This window comes from Hyperolius riggenbachi, chromosome 12 (assembly GCF_040937935.1).
Source record: "Hyperolius riggenbachi isolate aHypRig1 chromosome 12, aHypRig1.pri, whole genome shotgun sequence".
NCBI classification, from domain to species: Eukaryota; Metazoa; Chordata; class Amphibia; order Anura; family Hyperoliidae; genus Hyperolius; species Hyperolius riggenbachi.
The window spans coordinates 147,942,052-147,963,933 of NC_090657.1; the positions used below are offsets into that span (position 1 = coordinate 147,942,052).

At 41.3% G+C, this 21,882-nt stretch overlaps 1 protein-coding gene across 1 annotated transcript in view; it reads left to right on the plus strand.

Moving 5' to 3' along the window:
- LOC137540875 (protein-glutamine gamma-glutamyltransferase E-like) overlaps positions 1 to 21,882 on the plus strand; it is a 111,492-nt gene that overhangs the window by 22,691 nt on the left and 66,919 nt on the right. The window contains exons 3-6 of the mRNA XM_068262063.1: positions 11,679 to 11,927; positions 13,597 to 13,715; positions 16,752 to 16,880; positions 16,965 to 17,136. Coding sequence (XP_068118164.1) covers positions 11,679 to 11,927; positions 13,597 to 13,715; positions 16,752 to 16,880; positions 16,965 to 17,136 — 669 coding nt within the window. The remainder of the gene's footprint in view (positions 1 to 11,678; positions 11,928 to 13,596; positions 13,716 to 16,751; positions 16,881 to 16,964; positions 17,137 to 21,882) is intronic.

Below are 21,882 nucleotides of genomic sequence, written 5' to 3' on the forward strand. Positions count from 1 at the left end.
GTGTCATGGACGGGTGCGGGAGGGTGACCAGGGGGTGATAGGACTGCGCGACAGCCGTTTCGCGCCGGTGTGACGCTTGTTTACGTGCAGATGTCCTAGGGCAAATGGCGGCGTGCACGGGCTTCCGTATGTTACTCGGAAGCCCCGCCCAACACGCACGCCATTGGCCCATGAGTGCTGGATAGTGATTGTGCGAGAGGCTAAGGGGGAGGAGACCGGCCTGTGATGTTATATTGATTCAGTGGTTGCTATGCCAATAAGACACGCGTGTGCCATAATGACAGATCGCCGTAACTTGGCGAATTGAAACTAACGTGCATATTATAACATAGTCCTGTGTGAGTGCTCAAATTCATAACATTATTCGTGCATGTCACATTCAATTTAAAACTTTGGGAACTGGTGCGTTCATTGTGTCTTATAGAGGGACCCGCATCTCACTGGGCCAACGTGACTGTCTGTGCTGTGCCTCAATCTCCGCCTGCTTTCTATCTAAAAAACAACTTTATTAAGATATTCATCTAAAAACACCCTTACATTAAAATCACTATGAGGTTGGAAGGGGGGGTAAGGAGTGTCTTGTGTGTACTGACTGTAAGGATTAGACTGTAGGCCCCTCTGAGGGACAGTCCATGACAAGACTATATACTTTGTAAAGCGCTGTGTAAGATGTCAGCACTACTGTATATTAATAATAATAATAAAACTACTGCTATATAGCAATACTGTGCTAGTAAACATATGAAAAAGTACAACATTATATTATTATGCTAGCATTTAATAAGGTACCAAAACACTAGTATGGTAGTAAATCACCCGGTGTCAACAATTCTTCATTGACCAGTCACAAGTAAATAAAAGGCTTACCAGCCCACAATAGCCCCTAAAGACACCATTAGGTGAAACTAGTTGGGAAGGAGAGGGGCGGCACCATACTATCTCTATTTAGATAGAGTCCCACATGTAAGTTTTTATTTTTATTTCTTCATTGGTTTATGGACGATTTATCGAAATTAAACAGTCTGTACGTAGATCGGACTATTTTGTTTGTTTTATCCTCTACTGTTGTCCTAAACGGAATGATCTACTGGGAGATTATTTTCACCCTATGAGGTTCTTGAGGACCCCTACCTCTGCCAATGGAGATTTGGCGGAGCCATATAAAGCCTTGTAGTTCAGACTATTGTGGGCTAGTAAGCCTTTTATTTACTTGTCACTGGTGACTGAAGAATTGTTGACACTGGGTGATTTATTGCCTTGAAATGAACTTTAAGCGCTGATTGTTTCTTTACTATTCAATTTGGGACTTTGGACAGACCTATTTATCAGCAGATTTTACAAATCTATGCAGGCACTGGTTTTATACATTTTTAACACTAGTATGGTAAAACCTAATAATGTACAACACTTTGGTAGTATGGCAACATACAGGTGCAACGCTAGTGTCCAGGCCCGGATTTACATCACAGGAGCCTCTAGGCACAGATATCCTGGCACCCTAGACTTCTATGAACTTACAAACCCTAACGAACAGCACCAGAAGTGTGCTGTGTGGTCCAGCTGTCACTGTGGTGAACATTACGGAAAGTCGTGCGTAATCGCCAACGATTTTCGTATGGTCCAGCACCATTACTGTCAGTCCTGTGTAAATGTACAAAAGATGTCTTTTTCCCTCTCTTCTCTTAAAAGCAGAGCCCCTCACCCCCTCCACTTCCTACAGCTTTTCACACGTAGCTGGTGCCACATAGGTGTTACAAGCTAGGACCAAATGGTGGCCATGGAGTAGCTTCAGCTGACTCAGCAGATAACAATCAGTCCCTTTGCTTCCCGCCAAAAACTGTTAACAGACAATAGACCAATTTCATTTATTAATAATTCTTGATGTGATTATCGCAGTCAAAAGACAAATATATTTTCGGGTTCCTAAAAATCAGCTTAATAATTCATCCAATTTCTAACCTGTTAGCTGCCAGGGGGACTCAACTACTCCTTACTAGCAGACCACACGTGCTAATCTAACGGTATTTGGTGTCATCGGATCACACATCGGCTGCAGGTTACGAATCTGCCCTCGAATTTGCTGTGCGCCAATCCAGACAGAAATGGCGCAGGTTATTGGTAAATTGTGTCATTTTAGGCTTGCACAGAAATCCTGCCCCTTTTGCTGACCAGGAGGTAACTCCGCCCTAAACACACCTAGTTTAGAGGTAACCCAGCCCCAATTCTAAGATTGTATAAATCTGGGGCCGGCAGAGCCCGCCTTGTCCTTCGTCATTTCATCTGCTAAAGAAGAGCTTGGAGCATGCGTTCCACAGAGGGACCGACGCATGCATTTTTCCAAGGACTCTTAAAGCTCATTTAAACTAGACTCTTCGTTCTCCAAATGGACTGCACAGCCGTAACTAAGTAAGAACTTTCTAATTTTATCCCTTTTATTTTTAGCTATGCGTCTATGTGTTAATCTGTGTAAATGTATCTAATGCATTTTTGTATGAAACGTTTAAAAAATCGTGTAGCGGTTGTGACCTGTTACTGAACATACACAATCGTACCTATTCTCCTGAAACCGCTACCCTGTGTTTAATAGAAGTGTACCTCCGCCCCTCCGCTAGTCAGTTCATCAAATTGCGAAGTCACCCTTCCTGATGAGCAAAATTACAGTGTGAGAGGATTCTGACTGATTGATTGACCCCATCCACAGACCGGCCCTTGCGGTATGTGACAGTCACTTCTCCCTTACTTCCCTTGCCTATCATAGGTAGGCTGGTAGCTACAGGTGCCCCTTAGTATTAGGTAGCCAGAGCTATTCTCAGTATGAGGTAGCTAGAGGTGTCCCCAAGTATTAGGTAGATAGAGGTGCTCCCGACTGAAGGGAGATCTGGTCAGTGGAATCTCGAGAGCTGGGTGAATAACCTCTCATTTACACTCAGCTCGGGATTCTGCATAGGTAAGCAGGAGGGAAGCATTTGGGGAGGGAAGGGAGACGCTTTTCCATCAACAGGCGCCTGTAGGCATTCAGTACTATGGTTTTATAATTACATTAAGATAAACTTGACCTGAACTCTTGCACAGGACAGAAGGAAAACAGAGAAATGCATCCTGTATGAGTTTAGAGAATTTAGCCTATTTAATTCCCCCTCATTTGTGTCTAATCACAAGTTGTAATTTGATCTCTCCCCTGTGTCACATGACTGCCATGGCAGAGATGAAAGATAAGCTCATTTGAAAGCACAGAATGTTAATATGTCTGCTTTCGTGAATCAGGAAGTAGATACACTGCAAATTTATTGCAGGATTTGTATAAGCTGTAACAAAGAAATGTTTTTTTTTTCGTTTTTTAGGTTATTATGCCGCCCGTTGCTTATTTTTTAGAGCGGAGAGTTCTGAGTTCAGGTCCACTTTAAAACAAGTGTTAAAGCCTCTATAGAGATGCAGCTAAGCACCAGTGCTGAAACTGCTTTACAATAGTGGCCTTCAGAGAAGTCCCGATTATTTAGTGCTTCCTGTACCATGCTCGTTGAACACGAGCTTCCAGTCTGTCTTTCCATGTAAATTTCCACTGACTTCTGCTAACCAAGCCCAGTAGAAGCTGAATAGTTACCCTGTCAGCAGGTTTAACCCATTCCCGACCGCCTAACGCCGAAAGGTGGCAGCCCCAGGACCACCTAACGCTAAAAGGTGTCAAGAACGGTGGCCTGAGATTAGCGGGGAGCACGTGCTCCAATGTATGTGCATCCCCACTTTAGTTATGGAGGGCCTGCTAGCCCGTGATCGCAGCTAGCCAGCTAATAGAAAAAAATAAGATAAAAAAAAATGGCAGCAGCAATCAGACGCCACCAACAGAAAGCTCTGTTGGTGGCAACAAAAGGGGAGCAGATTCATTTGTGTGCGAAGGTGTATGGCTCTGCAGCGAGCTATTAACCATTTCTGCCCTCAGTCATTTTTCACTTTATGCATCCGAGCAATTTTCACCTCCCATTCATTTGCTCCCTTTCACTCCCCCCCTCAGACTCGTTCCTTCCTTCAACACCTTCAAGCAAGCCCTCAAAACACATTTCTTTAAAATAGCCAACCCCACATCTACCACACTCTAACTCTCTGTCAATCACCCTTTCCACAGTCCTACCTTATGTGTCCCCCCACCCTTTAGATTGTAAGCCTTGGCAGGGCCTCCCCCTTCCCTTAGTGTGTCCTTCTTAATTTTACTACCCCAGCAATTACACCATTCTCATGGACTAACTCGTACTTGTTTTGCCGGGTCTCTGTAAACCGCATTTTATACCCTGATTGTATGTATAACCTTGTGCTATGTTGTATAACCGTTTGCTACCTCTCTGTCTGTCACCCCTTGTTGCAATGTATGTATCCCTATTTATTGTCCAGCACTGCGTAGTATGTTGGCGCTTTATAAATACAATAAATAATAATAATAATTTGCCAATAACTTTATCACTACTTATCAGATGGATTGATCTATAATTTATTTTTTTCCGCCACCAATTAGGCTTTCTTTGGGTGGTACATTTTGCTAAGAATTATTTTTTTCTTAATATTCATGTTAAAATGCAACAAATTCATTATTTCTCAGTTTTTAGCCATTATAGCTTTAACCACTTAAGCCCTCAGTCGTTCACTTTATGCATCCGAGCAATGTTCACCTCCCATTCATTAGTCTAGAACTTTATCACTACTTATCACAGTGAACTGATCTAGATCTTGTTTTTTCCGCCACCAATTAGGCTTTCTTTGGGGGGTACATTTTGCTAAGAGCTACCTTACAGTAAATGCATTAACAGTAAGAATAAGAAAAAAACTGAAAAAATGCATTATTTCTCAGTTTTTGGCCATTATAGTTTTAAAATAATACATGCCTCCATAATTAAAACCAACGTATTGTATTTGCCCATTTGTCACAGCTACTTCACCATTTAAATTCTGTCCCTATTACAATGTATCGTGACAATATTTTATTTGGAAATAAGAGCATTTTTTCCGTTTTGCATCCATCACTATTTATAAGCTTAACAAACTTAATTGTAATGTTTTTGGTTTTTTTTTATTAAACATTTTATGTGGGTATTTTTGGGAGGGTGGGATGTAACTAGTGTTTTATTTGGGGAAATATTTGTGTATTGTAATTTATTTTTTTTTTACTTTTAGATGTAGTTTTACTTTTTGGGTTTATTTGAGTTTACATGACGTCACTTTAACCGTACAGGGTACGCTTAGAGGGACAGAGTCAGAAAATGCGAAGCTTCCGAGAGAAGCTGTCGCTTTTTCTGCGGGGGAGAGGAATCAGTGATCGGGCACCATAGCCCGATTCATTGATTCCTGGGCTAACGAATCCACGGCCGGGAGTGCGCGTGCACGATCAGCTGTGGGAGCGCGCATGTCCTCCTTGACGTTTTTATACGTCAAGGAGGACAAAGTGGTTAAAATAATACATGCTACCATAATTAAAACCCACATATTTTATTTGCCCATTTGTCCCGGTTATTACACCATTTAAATTTTGTCCCTATCACAATGTATGGCGCCAATATATTTGGAAATAAAGGTGATTTTTTTTAGTTTTGTGTCCATCACTATTTACAAGCTTATAATTTAAAAATATTATGCATTTTAACCTCCTGATCGTTACGCCGCTCCAGTGGCGTATCTAGGTAAGACAGCGCCTGTGGCAAATACTAAAATTGCGCCCCCCCCCCCCCCCCCCCACACACACACACACACACACACACACCTACAATCAACAGCATCCTGTCTAACCTTTTTGGACAGGCTAACTCCATCATGCACAAAGAACACCTGTGCACACACAAATACCAGAATGTAACAGTCACTATGAAATAAATTAGGCTATCCTTGATCCTCTGCCTCGAGTACTTTAAAGAGAGCCTGAACTGAAAATAAAAAGTCAAAATAACAATACACAGGCCATACTTACCTCCTGTGTAGTCTACTACTCAATCTCTTTCTCCTCTCCTGCGTCCCATTGTCCACTGTGATCAATGGAATTCTTCCGTCCTCCATTTTAAAAATGGCCATTGCCCCCTAACAGCTTGCTGGTCAACACACTGTTAAACTGTAATATCACCCACTTGAGCCATAGGGAAACATGGACATTACCTTGCACATTCAGTTGTAACTGACAGCTGCTGATATATAACTGACAGCAACTGGTATATTTCAGTCTTGAAGGGATCACTGTAAGAAGAAAATGGTGAGCTTCTGAGAGGAACTGATGGTGAGGTTAGTATGTAATCTTCATTTGCAGCTACTGTACGTCGTGTTTATTTTAAATATTTTTACTCACTTCATGTTCCCTTTAAGGCAGGGAACATACTTGACTGTTTTCATTCGCGGCAAGTTCCCACTTAGGCCTAGTGCACACCGAGCGGCTTTTTCAGCGTTTCTGCAGCCGCTTGCAGCTGCGGATCCGCTTGGTCAATGTATCTCAATGGGGTGGTGCACACCAGAGTGGGAGGCGTTTTGCAGAAACGAAAAATGCCGGGGTGAGGCATTTTTTGGATTTCGGATGCATTTCTGCCTCAATGTTAAGTATAGGAAAAACGCAAACCGCTCTGAAAAACGCCTGTTCAGAGCGGTTTTGCCGGCGTTTTTGTTACAGAAGCTGTTCAGTAACAGCTTTACTGTAACAATATATGAAATGTACTATACTGAAATCCGCTGCAGCAATCCGCAAAACGCTAGCAAAACGCCATAGAAAAATAAGAAAGGCGTTTCAAAATCTGCTAGCATTTTGCGGATCTGCTAGCGGTTTTTGGTGTGCACCAGGCCACAATGTGTTTTTCTTGCACAGAAAAACTGACATTCTGCATGATAATTCTGCTCATTGTGTCAGTTTTCTGTATCAATTACATTAGCTGTTGTCAAAAAAACGCATATGTTTTTCTGCATAGAAACACACTTGGTATGCAGAAAAACATGAGCTGAAAACTGAAAGGCAAGTGTGTTCCCTGCCTTAGCCATAGAGCCTGAACAAGCATGCAGATCAAAGGTCTATAACGCATCTGACAAGATTAGCTGCATGCTTGTTTCAGGTGACCAGAAAGATCAGCATGATTTCCATGCAACTGGTTTTATTTAAAAGGAAATAAATATGGCAGCCACCACTCTCATATGAATGAAAGCAATGAAACATTTGCAGTGACGATTACGGTATAACATAATAAAAGCCTGACAACCTATTAAATATCAGTAGATAGATACTGAGCTAGAAATATAATGAATTTTAACTATTGAGGGACACTGTATAAGAGAGACGTTGTTAAAACTAGTCACAGATATTCCAGCAGGGTAATGGTTAAAGTGCAGAGAGTGTCATGAATAAAAGTAAGTAAACAGCACAGTGAGATAAGGCTAAGGAATGTGTGAATGCCAGAGGAGAATTAATAGGAGACCTTGTAACCTCTCCAGACTGGGAGAATCTGCTGCTATCTCAGGGGACTGAGACATGATCTGTATTAGGGAGAGTGGTAAAAGTTCGGAGCTCACCTCTCAATAGCCTCTAATGTAGATATATGACAAAAACTGAGGCGGCCAGGCTGCTGGATGATTGTTACTCCCTTAGGGGGTGGGGCCCCCCTGTTTGAAGAGGGAGGTCGCCTGGGGCACATGGCATGCCTGCACCCTTCTAGATCAGCGTCTGCGCCGCTCAGGAGGTTTTGCAGCCTCAGAGTCCCCTAGTATAATTTTAAAAGATCGCACGCTTGTAAAACATTTAGATAGCACTAGGCTAGTTAGTACATGTGCCCGGCATCCCCCGGGTTGCTGCTGATCCCCCCCGATCCCGCACTAATACATTACCCAGCCTGGATCCAGCGATCAGCGCAGCCTCTCCGAACAGCTTCGCTCTTCTCAATGGGGAGAATTGTACAGGACGTCATGACGTCATGCGCAAACCCGATCCTCCCCATAGAGGGGACCAAAGATGTGCCGGAAGGCTGCGCAATCGCTGGAACCAGGCTGGGTAATGTATTACCGGGGGATCGGGGAGGGGATCAGCAGTAATCAGGGGGATTCCGGCCACATGTACTAGCTAGCCTAGTGCTAGCTAAAGGTTTTACAAGTGTGCGATCTTTTAAAATTATACTGAGGGACTCCTGGGGCCAGCGAGCGGTATGCCCGACACAATGTCAAGCATACTGCTAAGGAGGTAAAAGCGGAATGAAACCCAGCATTTCTTCTTTGCTCTAAATTATTTACAGCATATTATATACTACCACCAATTTTTTTTTTACTATAACAGCATTCAAACGGTTAAACACAGGATTTAAAAGCTCCCTGCCAGGAAAGCTGAACGCATCCGAATTGGAGATAATGTTATCTTGTATTTAATTGTATCAAGTGAGGAATGTAAACAAACACTTATCTGACACTGCAGACTCTCCTGAACACAGACAAAGTCTAAAGTCAAAAAGCATTTCAGCTTATATTTCAAGATGAAAAAAAAAACAGTTATAAATAAAATGCAAAGTCAGCTCTCAGAGCAAAAAAAGTGTACTTTGGGAACATAATTTCTAAATGAATAATAATACTTATGCACAAAAGCAAATTTGATAACCGTATGGCATATAAAAAGTAGGAAAACATGTTTTTATTGAATATTATGTCAGGGTTTTATACAGTTTTAAAGAAAAAAAAAATGGGAAAAAAATAATTTTTCAGTTTTCAGCCATTATAGCTTTAAAATAATACATGCTGCCATAATTAAAACCCACACATTTTATTTGCCCATATGTCCCGGTTATTACACCATTTAAATTATGTCCCTATCACAATGTATAGCACCAATATTTAGTTTGGAAATAAAGGTGCTTTTTTTCAGTCTTGCATCCATCACTATTTACAAGCTTATAATTTAAAACATATTAGTAATATAATCTCTTGACATGCATATTAAAAAAGTTTAGACCCTTAGGAAACTATTTAAGTTTTGTTTTTGTTTTTTCAAAATTAAAATTTTTAAAAATTTTTTTGTTAAATTTGATTTGGGTATTTTTTGAGTGTGGGGGGTAAACAGTTAATTTTAATTGTAATTTATTGTGTTTTATGTGAAAACAATGTATGTACATGTAGTTGTACTGTTTATCCACAGGATGGCCACAGTGATTTTTTTTTAAATTTCCCATCCTGTAAGCAAGCACTCTCACTTACAGGAAGTATAAGTAGGATGAGATTTTTTTGTGGGGGTGGGGTAGCTTACACCCCCCCCCTCTCCCGCCCTTTCTACCCACCAACAGAGCTTTCTGTTGGTGGGTTCTGAATGCTGTTGCAGAGTTGTTGTTTTTAAATTATTTTATTTTTAACTTAATTTTAAATACATTTGTCTATTTGTTTTATTTTCCTCCAACCCCCCCTCCCCCCCCCATCAGCCAATCAGGGCGATCCTTTCTCATAGGCATCAGCCTATGAGAGGGGATCGTGATTAGAGCCTCTCAAGGGGACAGCCGAGTGACATGGTTGTCCCCAGTACAGCACTGCATTAGATCGCACCGCTGTACAATGTAAATAGACGGTTTCGCCAGCCAACAGTCTGCTAGAGTCCCCTTTTTAAAGGGGACTCCCAGATGCCACCATGAACCCCTCCAGGGAGTCGTCGCCTCCATCTCCTCCTGGGACACCGGAGGTGGGGAAGTGCCCCTCCCCATGGAGCGCCCCATACCATAGACCATGCGGGCTGGTATAGCTAAGGGTGGAAAGCCCCACTCAGACGGGTTTCCGCATTCTGGCTATCCCAGCCTGCATGGGAGACAAGGGGTTAAAGAGGCTCATCTTTTTAAATTAAATTTTCCACACTCCCATCATAAAAAAAAGTGTAAAGAAAAATAGGAAAGTTGCCAGGGATCTTCATACAGCCATATTGCGGCTGTACAGCGATCCCTGGCCAAAGGGTTGCTGCTCTGGAGGGGCTTCCAGGGGGTCCCTATGCACTGCGTACGAACCCCTTGGAAATCACATGAAATTCATTGCTCTTTCTTTTGATATATATAAATTTACAGTACCGTTAGGTTTGCTACACTATCTGTCATTTACCACATTTAAATGTATACTTTTTTCCTATGAAATTTTAAAAATCGATTTTCTCAAAAACTATTGGATCTTTTTGAAAAAAAAAAATACTCATGCATCCACTGTCCTTATCCACATACCCTGCAAATTTGGTGTTTCTAGCATGTAAGAGGGCTGTGCTATTAACCGCTAAAGCCAGCGGCCGCTCACCTGCCTTTAAAGTGTATGGGAAAAATGCAAACGCTAATGTTTTTCAAAAAAATTAGTGTTCAACATGAATGGCGAACAGGCCAATATTTGCAGAATACTTCCCACTGGCGAACTGTTCGGGGCATTTTGTTTTATATTCTCATGCAATCTACACAGCATATAGTCCATGGACACTGATAGAGGCTGGAGGAACAAGAAAGTTAAAGAGAGTCTGAAGCGAGAATAAATCTCGCTTCAGACCTCATAGATAGCACGGGGCATGTGTGCCCCTACTAAACCGCCGCTATCCCGCGGCTTACCGGGGGTCCCTTCACCCCCCAAACCCACCCCGTACAGAGCGGAATCTCTTCCGCATCGAGGCAGGGCTAACCGCCGCAGCCCTGCCTCCCGCGCGTCTATCAGACGCATACCTCCGCCTCTCCCCGCCCCTCTCAGTCTTCATTCACTGAGAGGGGCGGAGGAGAGGCGGCGATGCGTGTCTGATAGACGTGACTGGAGGCAGGGCTGCAGCCGTTAGCCCTGCCTCATTTCACGACCAACTTTGCGACCATGTCTTGCGGGGGTGGGTTTGGGGGTGAAGGGACCCCCGTTTAGCGCGATAGCGGCGGTTTAGCAGGGGCACACGTGCCCCTGCTAACTATGAGCTCTGAAGCGAGAATTATTCTCGCTTCAGAGTCTCTTTAACTTTAGAGAAAAGGGGGGGGGGGGGATCAATACATTGCAAAGTGAAAAGTTAAAAAATAAAAGAGAGATCAAGAAATGATTGATATTTGCCATGTACTTTGTTATTGTTGTTTGATCCACAATGAGCCTGAATGTCATAATCTTTACTACTGGCAGGCATGAAGAAAACTAGACAGCACCAACTGCCATTATTTATAACCACACCCCCTAACAATGTGATAGACTAAAAAGTTGTTTTTTTATAGATATAAATATGCACAGAGGGAGATACTGTTTGCTTGTGGGTTGGAAACAGCTGTTATTTACCACAATGCAACACAAGTTCACAGACAGGAAACTGTCAGGCCCTAGGTTCTGACATCACACTGTGGGAGGGGTTTCACTACAATATCAGCCATACAGAACCCCCTGATGATCTATTCGAGAAAAGTTAAAGACATCTCATGGGAGAGGGGGCATCAGCTACTGATTGGGATGAAGTTCAATCCTGGGTTGCAGTTCTCCTTTTACTCGCTCAGCTTCAAGTTAGTGGGAATTTGCATGGAAAGCTGAATTTGAAGCTCTTTTTTTCTAATGTTGGTGTATTAAAGTGCTGAGTTCACACATTAAAAAAGAAACATGTTTTACCAGAATATAATTCTTGATGTGTAATGCTGCTTGGTCAGCCATGTCTCATGGCTCCAGTGTGTTTTATGGAAGAAAACAAAAATACTGAATTTAATGATTTGTTGTTTGTTTTTTACTGTCAGCGTCTACATCATCCACACAGAAGAACAGTAGAGCGGAAATGCCCCTTTCCAACTCTGGCGATAAAAATTCCTGGAGTGCAGTAGCTGGACGGAGCAGTGGCACTAGCAATGCCTTACCCGTTAACATTAATGTTCCAGTCAGTGCACTTATCGGCAGATACCAAATCAGTCTGGGAATTAACTATAAAGGATCGATTGTCAACATCAAAATTGGAAGCTTTGTTGTGCTGTTTAATCCATGGGCATCAGGTATGGGACCAGCATGTTCCGATGTCACCTGTGTTAAAGGACACCCAAGGTGAAAATAGACTGATGAGATAAACAATTGTATCTATCCTCCTCCTCCTAAAAAAATGACTTTTAGATATCCCACAGGTTTATTTTATATTTAAATCCACTTTTTAAGTTATTACTGATTGATTGTTTCTGCTCAATGACACATTCATTGAAGTATGCCAGAGCTGAAATCTATGAACTATTGCCCTTTCTATCTCTTTCCTGCTCTCAGAAGCCATTTCCTGCTAGGACCAGACAAACTCATGTATATACCTGAGGTCTACCACTTTCAGGCAGAGAAAGAAAAAAAAGAACATAGCATAGCTATTAGCGCACTTGGCACTGTACATACGCATGTCTATCTCATCATGTCACCTTGGGTATCCTTTAAAGTGCTCATTAACAGTACAATTTTTTCACCAAATGCGATCTTTCGATGTGATTTTTATGATCGAATTTTATCTAAAATTTGCCGTTTATGAAGGCAATCAATAAGGAATGATTCTTTGGTCGATTGCTTAATAGTATAAAATCGATCCGAAAGTTGGATTTTATGATCGTATTTGAAGAAAGAATCATTCAGTAAATGTGAACAATCAATAATTGCCTTCAGATTAGTTACGATCATCAAATCCCATTCATAAAAAGATCGCATTTAGTGAAAAATTGTACTGTTCATGGGTACCTTTAAGATAATACAGTACATGTTATCTTATGGTTGTACCATGTCTAGATTCATTCAATTGTTTTTATTTTCTTTCCTTTGAATTTGCATTTATTGTGTATAGAATGCAGTTTCAGCTTAAATCGGCTTAACCTGTGCCCCTTCCTGCCTCGATAAGATGCTTGTATTGGTCAACTGTCACTACCTGCACTAATGTGTGGAAAGCATTTGTTTTATTAGTTCAAGCAACTAGCCATATATATTCTTTAATTTCCAATACAACGCCATAAAATGACAGTTGGAAGCAGTACAAATATTTTTTCAGGCAAACCAGAAATCACTGGGGGACACACTTCTTGTATCCATGTTTATTTTTTTAGCTGGAGGTTTAAAACATAATTTAGGGGGAAAAAATACAGGAAGCAAATCCTTATTATCAGTCATTGGCCTTTTTTTCAATTCAGTTTTATAATATACTACAATAAAATAATAAAAAATGCCCTTCAAGCCACTAGTGACGTGAGCAAAAAAATAAGAATAACTTTGACAATACTTTTTCCCCTACTTTTTACTGTACTTTTTTATTTGCTGAGTTATTTTAAACAGAAGATGAACAATGATCTCCTAGGAGAAAACTTAGGAGAAAAAGTGAATAGAATAAGGCCATTGGCCATTATCTAGGTGATTATTTAAATGTTCTCTTTAATTTTAATGTACTCTTAAAAAAAAACTTTTCAGCACTCTGCAATTGAAAAAATAACAAGAAGTAGGTGGAAAAAGTGCTGTCAAAATTATTCTAGGACTTTCTTGCTTGCTGGTGGCATAAAGGGCATTTTATTGATACTGTGTTAAAATACCACCTAAGAGAAAATTTAGAAGAAACCAGTAATTGAATAAGGACCATTATATCTTCATATGAATTTACCATATTTGATGCATATTGCTACAGGTTTTGTTTTACATTTTCTCTCTCTCCAGATGATGAAGTGTTCATGAGTGATGAAGCAGAGAGAAAAGAGTATGTTCTGAATGAGACCGGGATGTACTGGTTTGGAAATGTTAACAGCTATGGATCACTAAAATGGGATTATGGGCAGGTAAATTTAACCCTTCCTGTTGGATGGTGTATTGGATTTACTTACAGTTAGCTGCACAGAAATGTGACCACATTCACTATATGACTGCATTATAAACACAACTAAACAAGAGTGTTTCTAGGTCAGATAAGTTATACAGTTATGAGACTGAGAAGGTATTTCTTTATAGCTACACTCTTTAAAGAGGAGCTGTCAGCCATACTATCTCAGAAAAAATATATATACTATAGGTAGATAAATACTTGCTCACATGACATATGTGATGCACTGTCCACATTTTGATTTTAGTGGTTTTTCTATAATAATAAAAAAATAAAACAAAAAATCCTTCCTAGGATTTTTGCATTTTGACTGTCTATCTTGAAGCCAATCCTGACATCATTTCCTCCCTTACTCTGTCTGAGTATCATTGCCCTCCAAGTCTTCAGACACTCCCACCCTGCTCTGCAGTTGAAAGTGCATTATCTCAGCATGAGAAATATTGGCCAGGGGTGGGAGGGAAAGAGGCTTCAACCAATCAGACTGCATTAGTTATGTCTGAAGGGAAAGTAAAGAAGAAAAAAGGAAACCCCAGCATGCCCTTTGTGCGGCAATGTACCAAATAAGAGCCATGGAAACTGGGGAATTACCTTTTATGAAGAAGAAATATAAGAGTGATTTTTAACTTTTGGATTACCTGGTTAGCATACTTATTACTTGTTTACCAGATAAAAATAAAGAATTGATTTTTGATTTTATGCCAGACAGTTACACTTTAATACAACTCATATGTCATAAGTGTTCCATATATGACTGTTTTCTGCTCTGTTTATTATTAAAACCTAACTCCGGGGAAAAATAATGGTTCATGATAGTGTGAAAAACTACTTTTGGGCTTTTATCACTGTACCCAGTTTCCAACTGGGGAGATTTCCCTTCACATCCTACCTGGGAACCTCTGTGGGCTCCCATGGATTTAATTTGAGCTTTCATGGTCCTAAATAGTGACGGTCACAATGATCAGTCACGACTACGTATCGCTACATTGTAATAGTCGTAATTATTTAACTGTACTTACAAATAGAAATTCAAGCTGCATTACTATTTTGATTACAGGTCGTAATTATGGCTGTGATCGATGTGCATGTATACATACACATATACATATATATACACATATACATATATAGACACATATATATATATATATATATACACATACACACACACACACACACACACACACACACACGTATATATATATATACACATATACCATGGGTGCACTGGGTGCCAGCATGGGTGTGGGTGACAGGTGTGGGAGGCAGGGAGGACAGCGGGAGCCAGTAGTATAGTGTCCGTGCGCTCTCAGCTATACTTAGTATAGCTGAGAGCTGCGGTGTGTGGTGGCGGCGGAGATCTTCAACCAATGTAAGAAGGTCACAAGATAGAGGATATTGGCATGGGACCTTTTCCCAAAGATATTGGCGTGGGAACATTTTTTTTTAAAGGTGCATGTAAGTATTTCTGGTTAATTTACAATATTAAAGGACTTTATTCATGGTTGTGTTTTTATTTCACTTAGCCTCTTTATGGTAAGGGGTACTTTGTACCCCTATACTCATTTCTCCTGGGAGGGGGTTGGGCATCTGGGGTCCCCTTCTTAAAGGGGTCTCCCAGATGCCACCATGAAACCCCCCCCCCCCGGGAGTCGTCGTCCCCACCTCCTCCTGGGGCACTGGAGGTGGGGAAGAGCCCCTTGTCCATGGATTGGACAAATGTTCCAGGGGGGAGGGAAAGGCTTGGCCGCCCCTCTCCACCGGAGCCCCCCATACCATGGACCATGCGGGATGGTATAGCTCCGGATGTGAAGCCCCAGTCGGCCGGGGCTCCGCATTATGGCTATCCCAGCCTGCATGGGGGACAAGGGGTTAAATATGCTTTGTAAGGGGACCTCACATTTTTTTTAAAAAATTCCCACGCTTTGAACATTAAAAAAAAAAGAAATAAAAAAAAATCCTTCAAATTTGGTGTTTCTACCATTTAAGGGGGCTTTGCTATTAACTGTTAAAGTCGGCGGGTTTTGCTTCATTAACGAACTGTTATTTAGTACGGCATTTACAACTTTACTTTTTTCCTTTGAAAATTTAAAATCTATTTTCACAAAAACTATAAGGCCTTTTTGAAAAAAAAAATATTCCCCTTGCTTGTCAAATTAAATATTGCTTCTCAACTGCCTCCTTCCCCCTTAATCACTGCAGACTCCTCACACAGGACAACAAGCTGCTTTTCCTCAATGATGACCTCTTCACCTCACTCTCCTCTCGCTGCTCCTCCTACTCTGACTGCATGCTGTTAGAGTAAACACAGTACAAACACGCTGCCCTGTAATCTCTGTGCCTGATGCAAATGTTTCACCTTGCTTCATGAGAGAACCGCCCCTGGACCCTGTCGGCGTACTCTGCCACAGGGTCAAATGAATGAAGTTTTTTGCATTGTGGTGTGATGCGGCAGAGCATCGTACGTATCACAACGCATTGCCCACGTGTAAAACTGTCCTTAAGCTCCCAGCATGCAAGAAAATATTCCAAATAAGTTTGTTACTTTTTAATATACTTTCTGGTACTTTTATAATTGTTAGTGGCTGGAATGTGTAATGGTTAAGGGCTGCCTCTGGTGCAGGAGACCAGGGTACAAATGTTGGTTCAGTAAGCCTGCACCTATTCAGTAGGAGACCTTGGGCAACACTCCCTAACACTGCTAATGCCTATAGAGCGCGTCCTAGTGGCTGCAGCTCTGGCGCTTTGAGTTCACCAGGAGAAAAGCGCAATATACAGTAAATGTTCGGTGTTTGTTTGTAAGTGCCAGTGTTCTGTATGATATGCTCTTGTGTATTGTATGCACCTATATTACATCAATAAAACATACAGAAACACTAGTGAAGCAAAAACAAGGAATTTTGATCGCGTGCATTAATTTGTTGGTTTTTTTTTGTTTGTTTGTTATTGTTTGAATGTTTTTCATAATGATTTTTCTGTTTTGCTCTGTTTTACACAGTTTCAAAATGATATTTTGAATATCACACTGTCTATGCTTGATAGAAGTTTAGACTACAAGAAAAATAGGAACACAGATGTCAGTCGCAGAAATGATCCTGGTCATGTTGGAAGAGTGCTCAGTGCTATGGTGGGTGTTGCTTAATTACCATGACCAAGTTCAATGACAATCTTAACCAAACTGCTTAAGACATAATAAATGTATGTTCTTCAGGTGAACAGCAATGATGAAAATGGAGTGGTTGTCGGGAACTGGAGTGGAGACTATTCTGATGGTGTGAGTCCCACCACATGGAATGGAAGTGCTCCCATTCTTCGCAAGTGGAAAGAGAGTGGACCAGTCAAATATGGACAGTGCTGGGTGTATGCAGGGGTTCTTTGTACAGGTGAAGTTTCTCCTACATAGGTACCCATTTTTAAATCATGGTTCATTGCCAAAGGTACAATCATTGTTTTTTTTGTTTTTTTTTTTAAACTTAACCCATTCAGGTTCCGTCGTTTTCACGTGAAAAATGTTCACCTCCCATTCATTAGCCTATAACTTTATCACTACTTATCACAATGCACTGATCTATATCTTGTTTTTTCCGCCATCAATTAGGCTTTCTTTGGGGGGTACATTTTGCTAAGAGCCACTTTACTGTAAATGCATTTTAACAGGAAGAATAAGAAAAAAATGGAAAAATTCATTATTTCTCAGTTTTCGGCCATTATAGTTTTAAAATAATACATGCCTCCATAATTAAAACTCGCGTATTGTATTTGTCCATATGTCCCGGTTATTACACCGTTAAAATTATGTCCCTATCACAATGTATGGCGACAATATTTTATTTGGAAATAAAGGTGCATTTTTTCCATTTTGCATCTATCACTATTTACAAGTTTAAAATAAAAAAATATAGAAATATTTCATCTTTACATTGATATTTAAAAAGTTTAGACCCTTAGGTAAATATTTACATTTTTTTTTTTTTTTATTGTAATGGTTTTTTTTTTATACTAAAAATTTTATTAGGGTACTTTTGGGAGGGTGGGAGGTAAACATTAGATTTATAATGTAAATGTGTGTTAATTCTGTTTTTTTTTTTTCAGGTGTAGTATTACTTTTTGGCCACAAGATGGCGGCCATGAGTTTGTTTACATGACGTCACTCTAAGCGTAGCACGCGCTTAGAGTGACGCATCAGGAAGAAGACGGCCAGAAAAAGCTCAGCTTCCGAGAGAAGCTGTCGCTTTTTCAGCGGGGGAGAGGAATCAATGATCGGGCTCCGTAGCCCGATACATTGATTCCTTGGCTACCGAATCCGCGGCCGGGAGTGTGCGTGCACGCGCACGAACGGCCGCGGGGGCGCGCGGTAGCGCGCATGGTTCCTTGACGTAGAAACTACATCCAGGAACCAAAATAGGTTAAAGAGACTCTGAAGCCTCTTTAAAAATCAGTTTTTAGCTCTTTATTTTTGTTAAGGATCTATGCCCGACCTAAAATGCTGTTATCCTGCGGCTGAATGAGGGTTTTATCACCCTCAAATCCCCAGAAAAAAAATTGGGGAGCATTTCCTGGAGGAGGCAGAGCTTTCTGCGGTAGCTCTGCCTCTCCTCGCATCAATCCCCACTGATCACCGCCTCTCCCCACCCCTCTCAGTCTTCTCTCACTGAGAGGGGCGGGAGAGAGGCGGAGGATCCATGGTGGGTTGACGCGAATGGAAGCAGAGCTACAGCGATAAGCTCTGCCTCCCTGGGCAGCAAAATCCACTACCAAGAAAGTTGTGGATTTTTGCCCTAGGATTTGAGGATGATAAAACCCTCATTCAGCCGCGGAATAGCGGCGTTTTAGGTCAGGCATAGATCCTTAAAGGATACCCGAAGTGACATGTGAAATGATGAGATAGACATGTGTATGTACAGTGCCTAGCACAGAAATAACTATGCTGTGTTCCTTTTTTTCTTTCTCTGCCTGAAAGAGTTAAATATCAGGCATGTAAGTGGCTGACTCCGTCCTGACAGAAAGTGACTACAGTGTGACCCTCTATTATAAAATACTTTCCTAGCAGAAAATGGCTTCTGAAAGCAAGAGAGAGATAAAAAGGGGAATTTCTTATCAGTGAGGGTCTATCTCATGTCACATGTCACTATGGGTATCCTTTAACATACATAAGAGCTAAAAACTGATTTTTAAAGAGGCTTCAGAGTCTCTTTAAATATGCTAAAAATGCATTATTGAAGTGTCTCCGATTTGAACTTTTTCTTACATCACCTCCTGTAAATACAGAATCAGTGGTAATTCTGTGCCTATACTGAAAGCAAACTAACTGCTGTGTGTGATGATCCCTGTTTCTAAAACATTGCCATTGTTTTCAAAGTGTTTCCTCTTCGTGTCATTCTCTCTGCACTGTGAGAAGGGTGGGCGAAGGTAGAGAAAACACAAGGGAGACTAAACACCAGAAACCAATAGCACCATATATTAAAACACTTAGGCTACTTTCCCACCAAGACGTTGCGTTTTAGGGGACGTTACGGTCGCATAACGTACCCATAACGCAACTCATGGTGGTGTTGAAGTTGGACTTCAGATTGAGCTGCGTTATGCTGCTCTCAAAGCAGCCGCTCCAGGATAGTGATAGGAAGTCCGGATCTTTTTAAGGATTCGGATCATTTAAATGATCCCATTGAAAAGATACGGATCTTTGAACCGAATCATTTGAATCATTTTACTAGGGAAGCAGACTGGGTGAAATGACTAGCAGGACAGGACTTTCCTTGCACTGTACATTCTGTATGTTCTGGTTTCTTCCAGACAGACATCCACTGTGAACCGAATCTTTCATTGTGATGATCTGGATGATTCGACTCACAAAAAAGATCCGGATCAAATGAACTATTCGTTCATGATCCGGACAACACTACAGTCCCACCACGAGTCACCACAGTGCAATGAATATTAATTAGCCATGTGGCTGGCTGCGGAGGAGGAGGAGGGGAGACCTCCTCCAACATTACTGAGCATGTGCAAACAGTCTAACGTTGCTTAGCCGAGTATAACGTACAGCATGCAGCACTTTGTTTAAACGTGCTGCGTTACTATGTAACACAACGTGTGCACTGTGAACAGCACATTGATTTTACAGTGCTGTGAGTTAGGCTGCGTTACTGGCTGCTGTAACGTGGGACTTTAACGTCCCACTGTGAAACCAGCTTAAAGGTGGCCACTCACCATACAATGTTTTTTTTTTCAATTTTTCTGATTGATTGCAACATTTAAAAAAATTTGACTAGAAGTCAAGAAAGAAATTTACCTGTAAAAAGCACCACTGTCATATCATGATTCCTTGATCGAAAGAACAAAGAACCAATTCAATGCAATTATATTCAAGAAATTTAAAAAGTTTATTAATAGCGTAAAAAGTGTTGTTCGACTTTAAAAACAATTCAAATCATGACAAGGAATGGACAGCCCATGTCATTCAACCACAGAGGATAGTCCAAATAAAGCAAGGACAAGACCTCTTCAGCAGGGGCTGCAATACAATCTTTTGTATTTACATGATCTATGGGAACTCTCCCATGTCATTCACACAGATCCTTCTGATGATGAAGTGGCTGTTTTAGTCACGCTATACATTAAGCAATTATTATTGCATGGACTCCTCTCCAATCTTCATTTCCTCTCATGGGTTTGTATGGTCATACAGCAGGTAGTATCATATCCTAGTATTTGCACTGCCATCAGGGCCGGATTTGTACTCTTTACCGCCCAAGGCCGCTGTCACCAGCCGCCCCCCTTCAGTATAGGTAGCGAGATGACCCCTTCCCTCTAGTATAGGTAGCCTGATTCCCCCCTCCAGTATAGGTAGCCAAATGACTCATCCCCCTTTCCCTCCAGTATAGGTAGCCTGATGATCCCTCCCCCCTTTCCCTCCAGTATAGCTAGCCTGATGACCCCTCCCCCCTTTCCTCTAGTATATGTAGCCAGATGACTCCTCCCCCCTTTCCTATCAGTATAGGTAGCCAGATGACTCTCTTAATTTCTCCTTTTCCCGCCCACCTTCAGTTTAGGTAGCCAGCTCGCCTTCACTCCGCAGCAGCCATCAGTGCCACTCTTTTATCCGCTCTTCTCCAGTGCAGAAGCTTCCTCTTCCTTTCCGTCTCCAATGCTGCCCAAGTCCATAGCCGCCGGCCACAATGCAAACGTGCACAGAGAGCAAGATGGCTGTTGCACAGGCAGCTAGCAGCAGAGTACTGCGGTCAAGCGCTTACCTGACCTCCATGCATTGCAGCATTTGCAGCTTGCAAATGCTGCACCAGTTTAGCCTGCTGGCTTTGGTGCCCTTCCTCCTGTGGTGCCCTAGGCCATGGCCTAGGGAGCCTTGGCCTAAATCCGGCCCTGACTGCCATTGCATTGGGGAATTATATATTTAATATAATTGCATTGAATTGGTTCTTCGTTCTATCGATCAAGGAATAATGATATAGCAGTGGTGCTTTTTACAGGAAAAAAATTTTCTTGACTTCTATCCATATCTGTTCCCTAGCAAACTGTGCATAGCCATATTTTTTTTGTCCTCATAGTGGTGCGCATCTGTTGCTCTTATTGTAATTCCATTTAAAAAAAATCTGACCAATGAACCACATAAGTGTGTTCAATTCTTATATATACACAGTACATTAATAAATTGACAATCTTCCCTACGCTATTCAATTTTCCTAAAACTGTATTTTAAAAAAAATCTACCCTTCCAGATCGACTTATATTGAAAAAAACAGGGAAATCTGATCGTATTTCTAACTTGAATTAAAAATAAAAAAGCTTTCAATATAACCAATCGTTTTTATCAAATTGCCGTAGAATCGGATCATTTTATTTTATAGTGTGTGGCCACATTTAGGTAGGATATGCACAGAGGGTCACTGATAAGTTTCAGGTTGCACAAGAACTGCAAGCACCAATAAGGCCTATGGAGGAATTCTTGTCCCATTTGGGGCTTGCGAGGGTCCTCGAAAGTTGTCCTGGTGCTTAGGCAGGTCCTAGGTATACGAGCTATGCTAAAAACCTCTCAACAAAGGTGTGATAAGTAGCAATTAGTAGATGGTGACACCCAAAAATTGAAAAAAAAATTTTAAAAACCCTTTAAA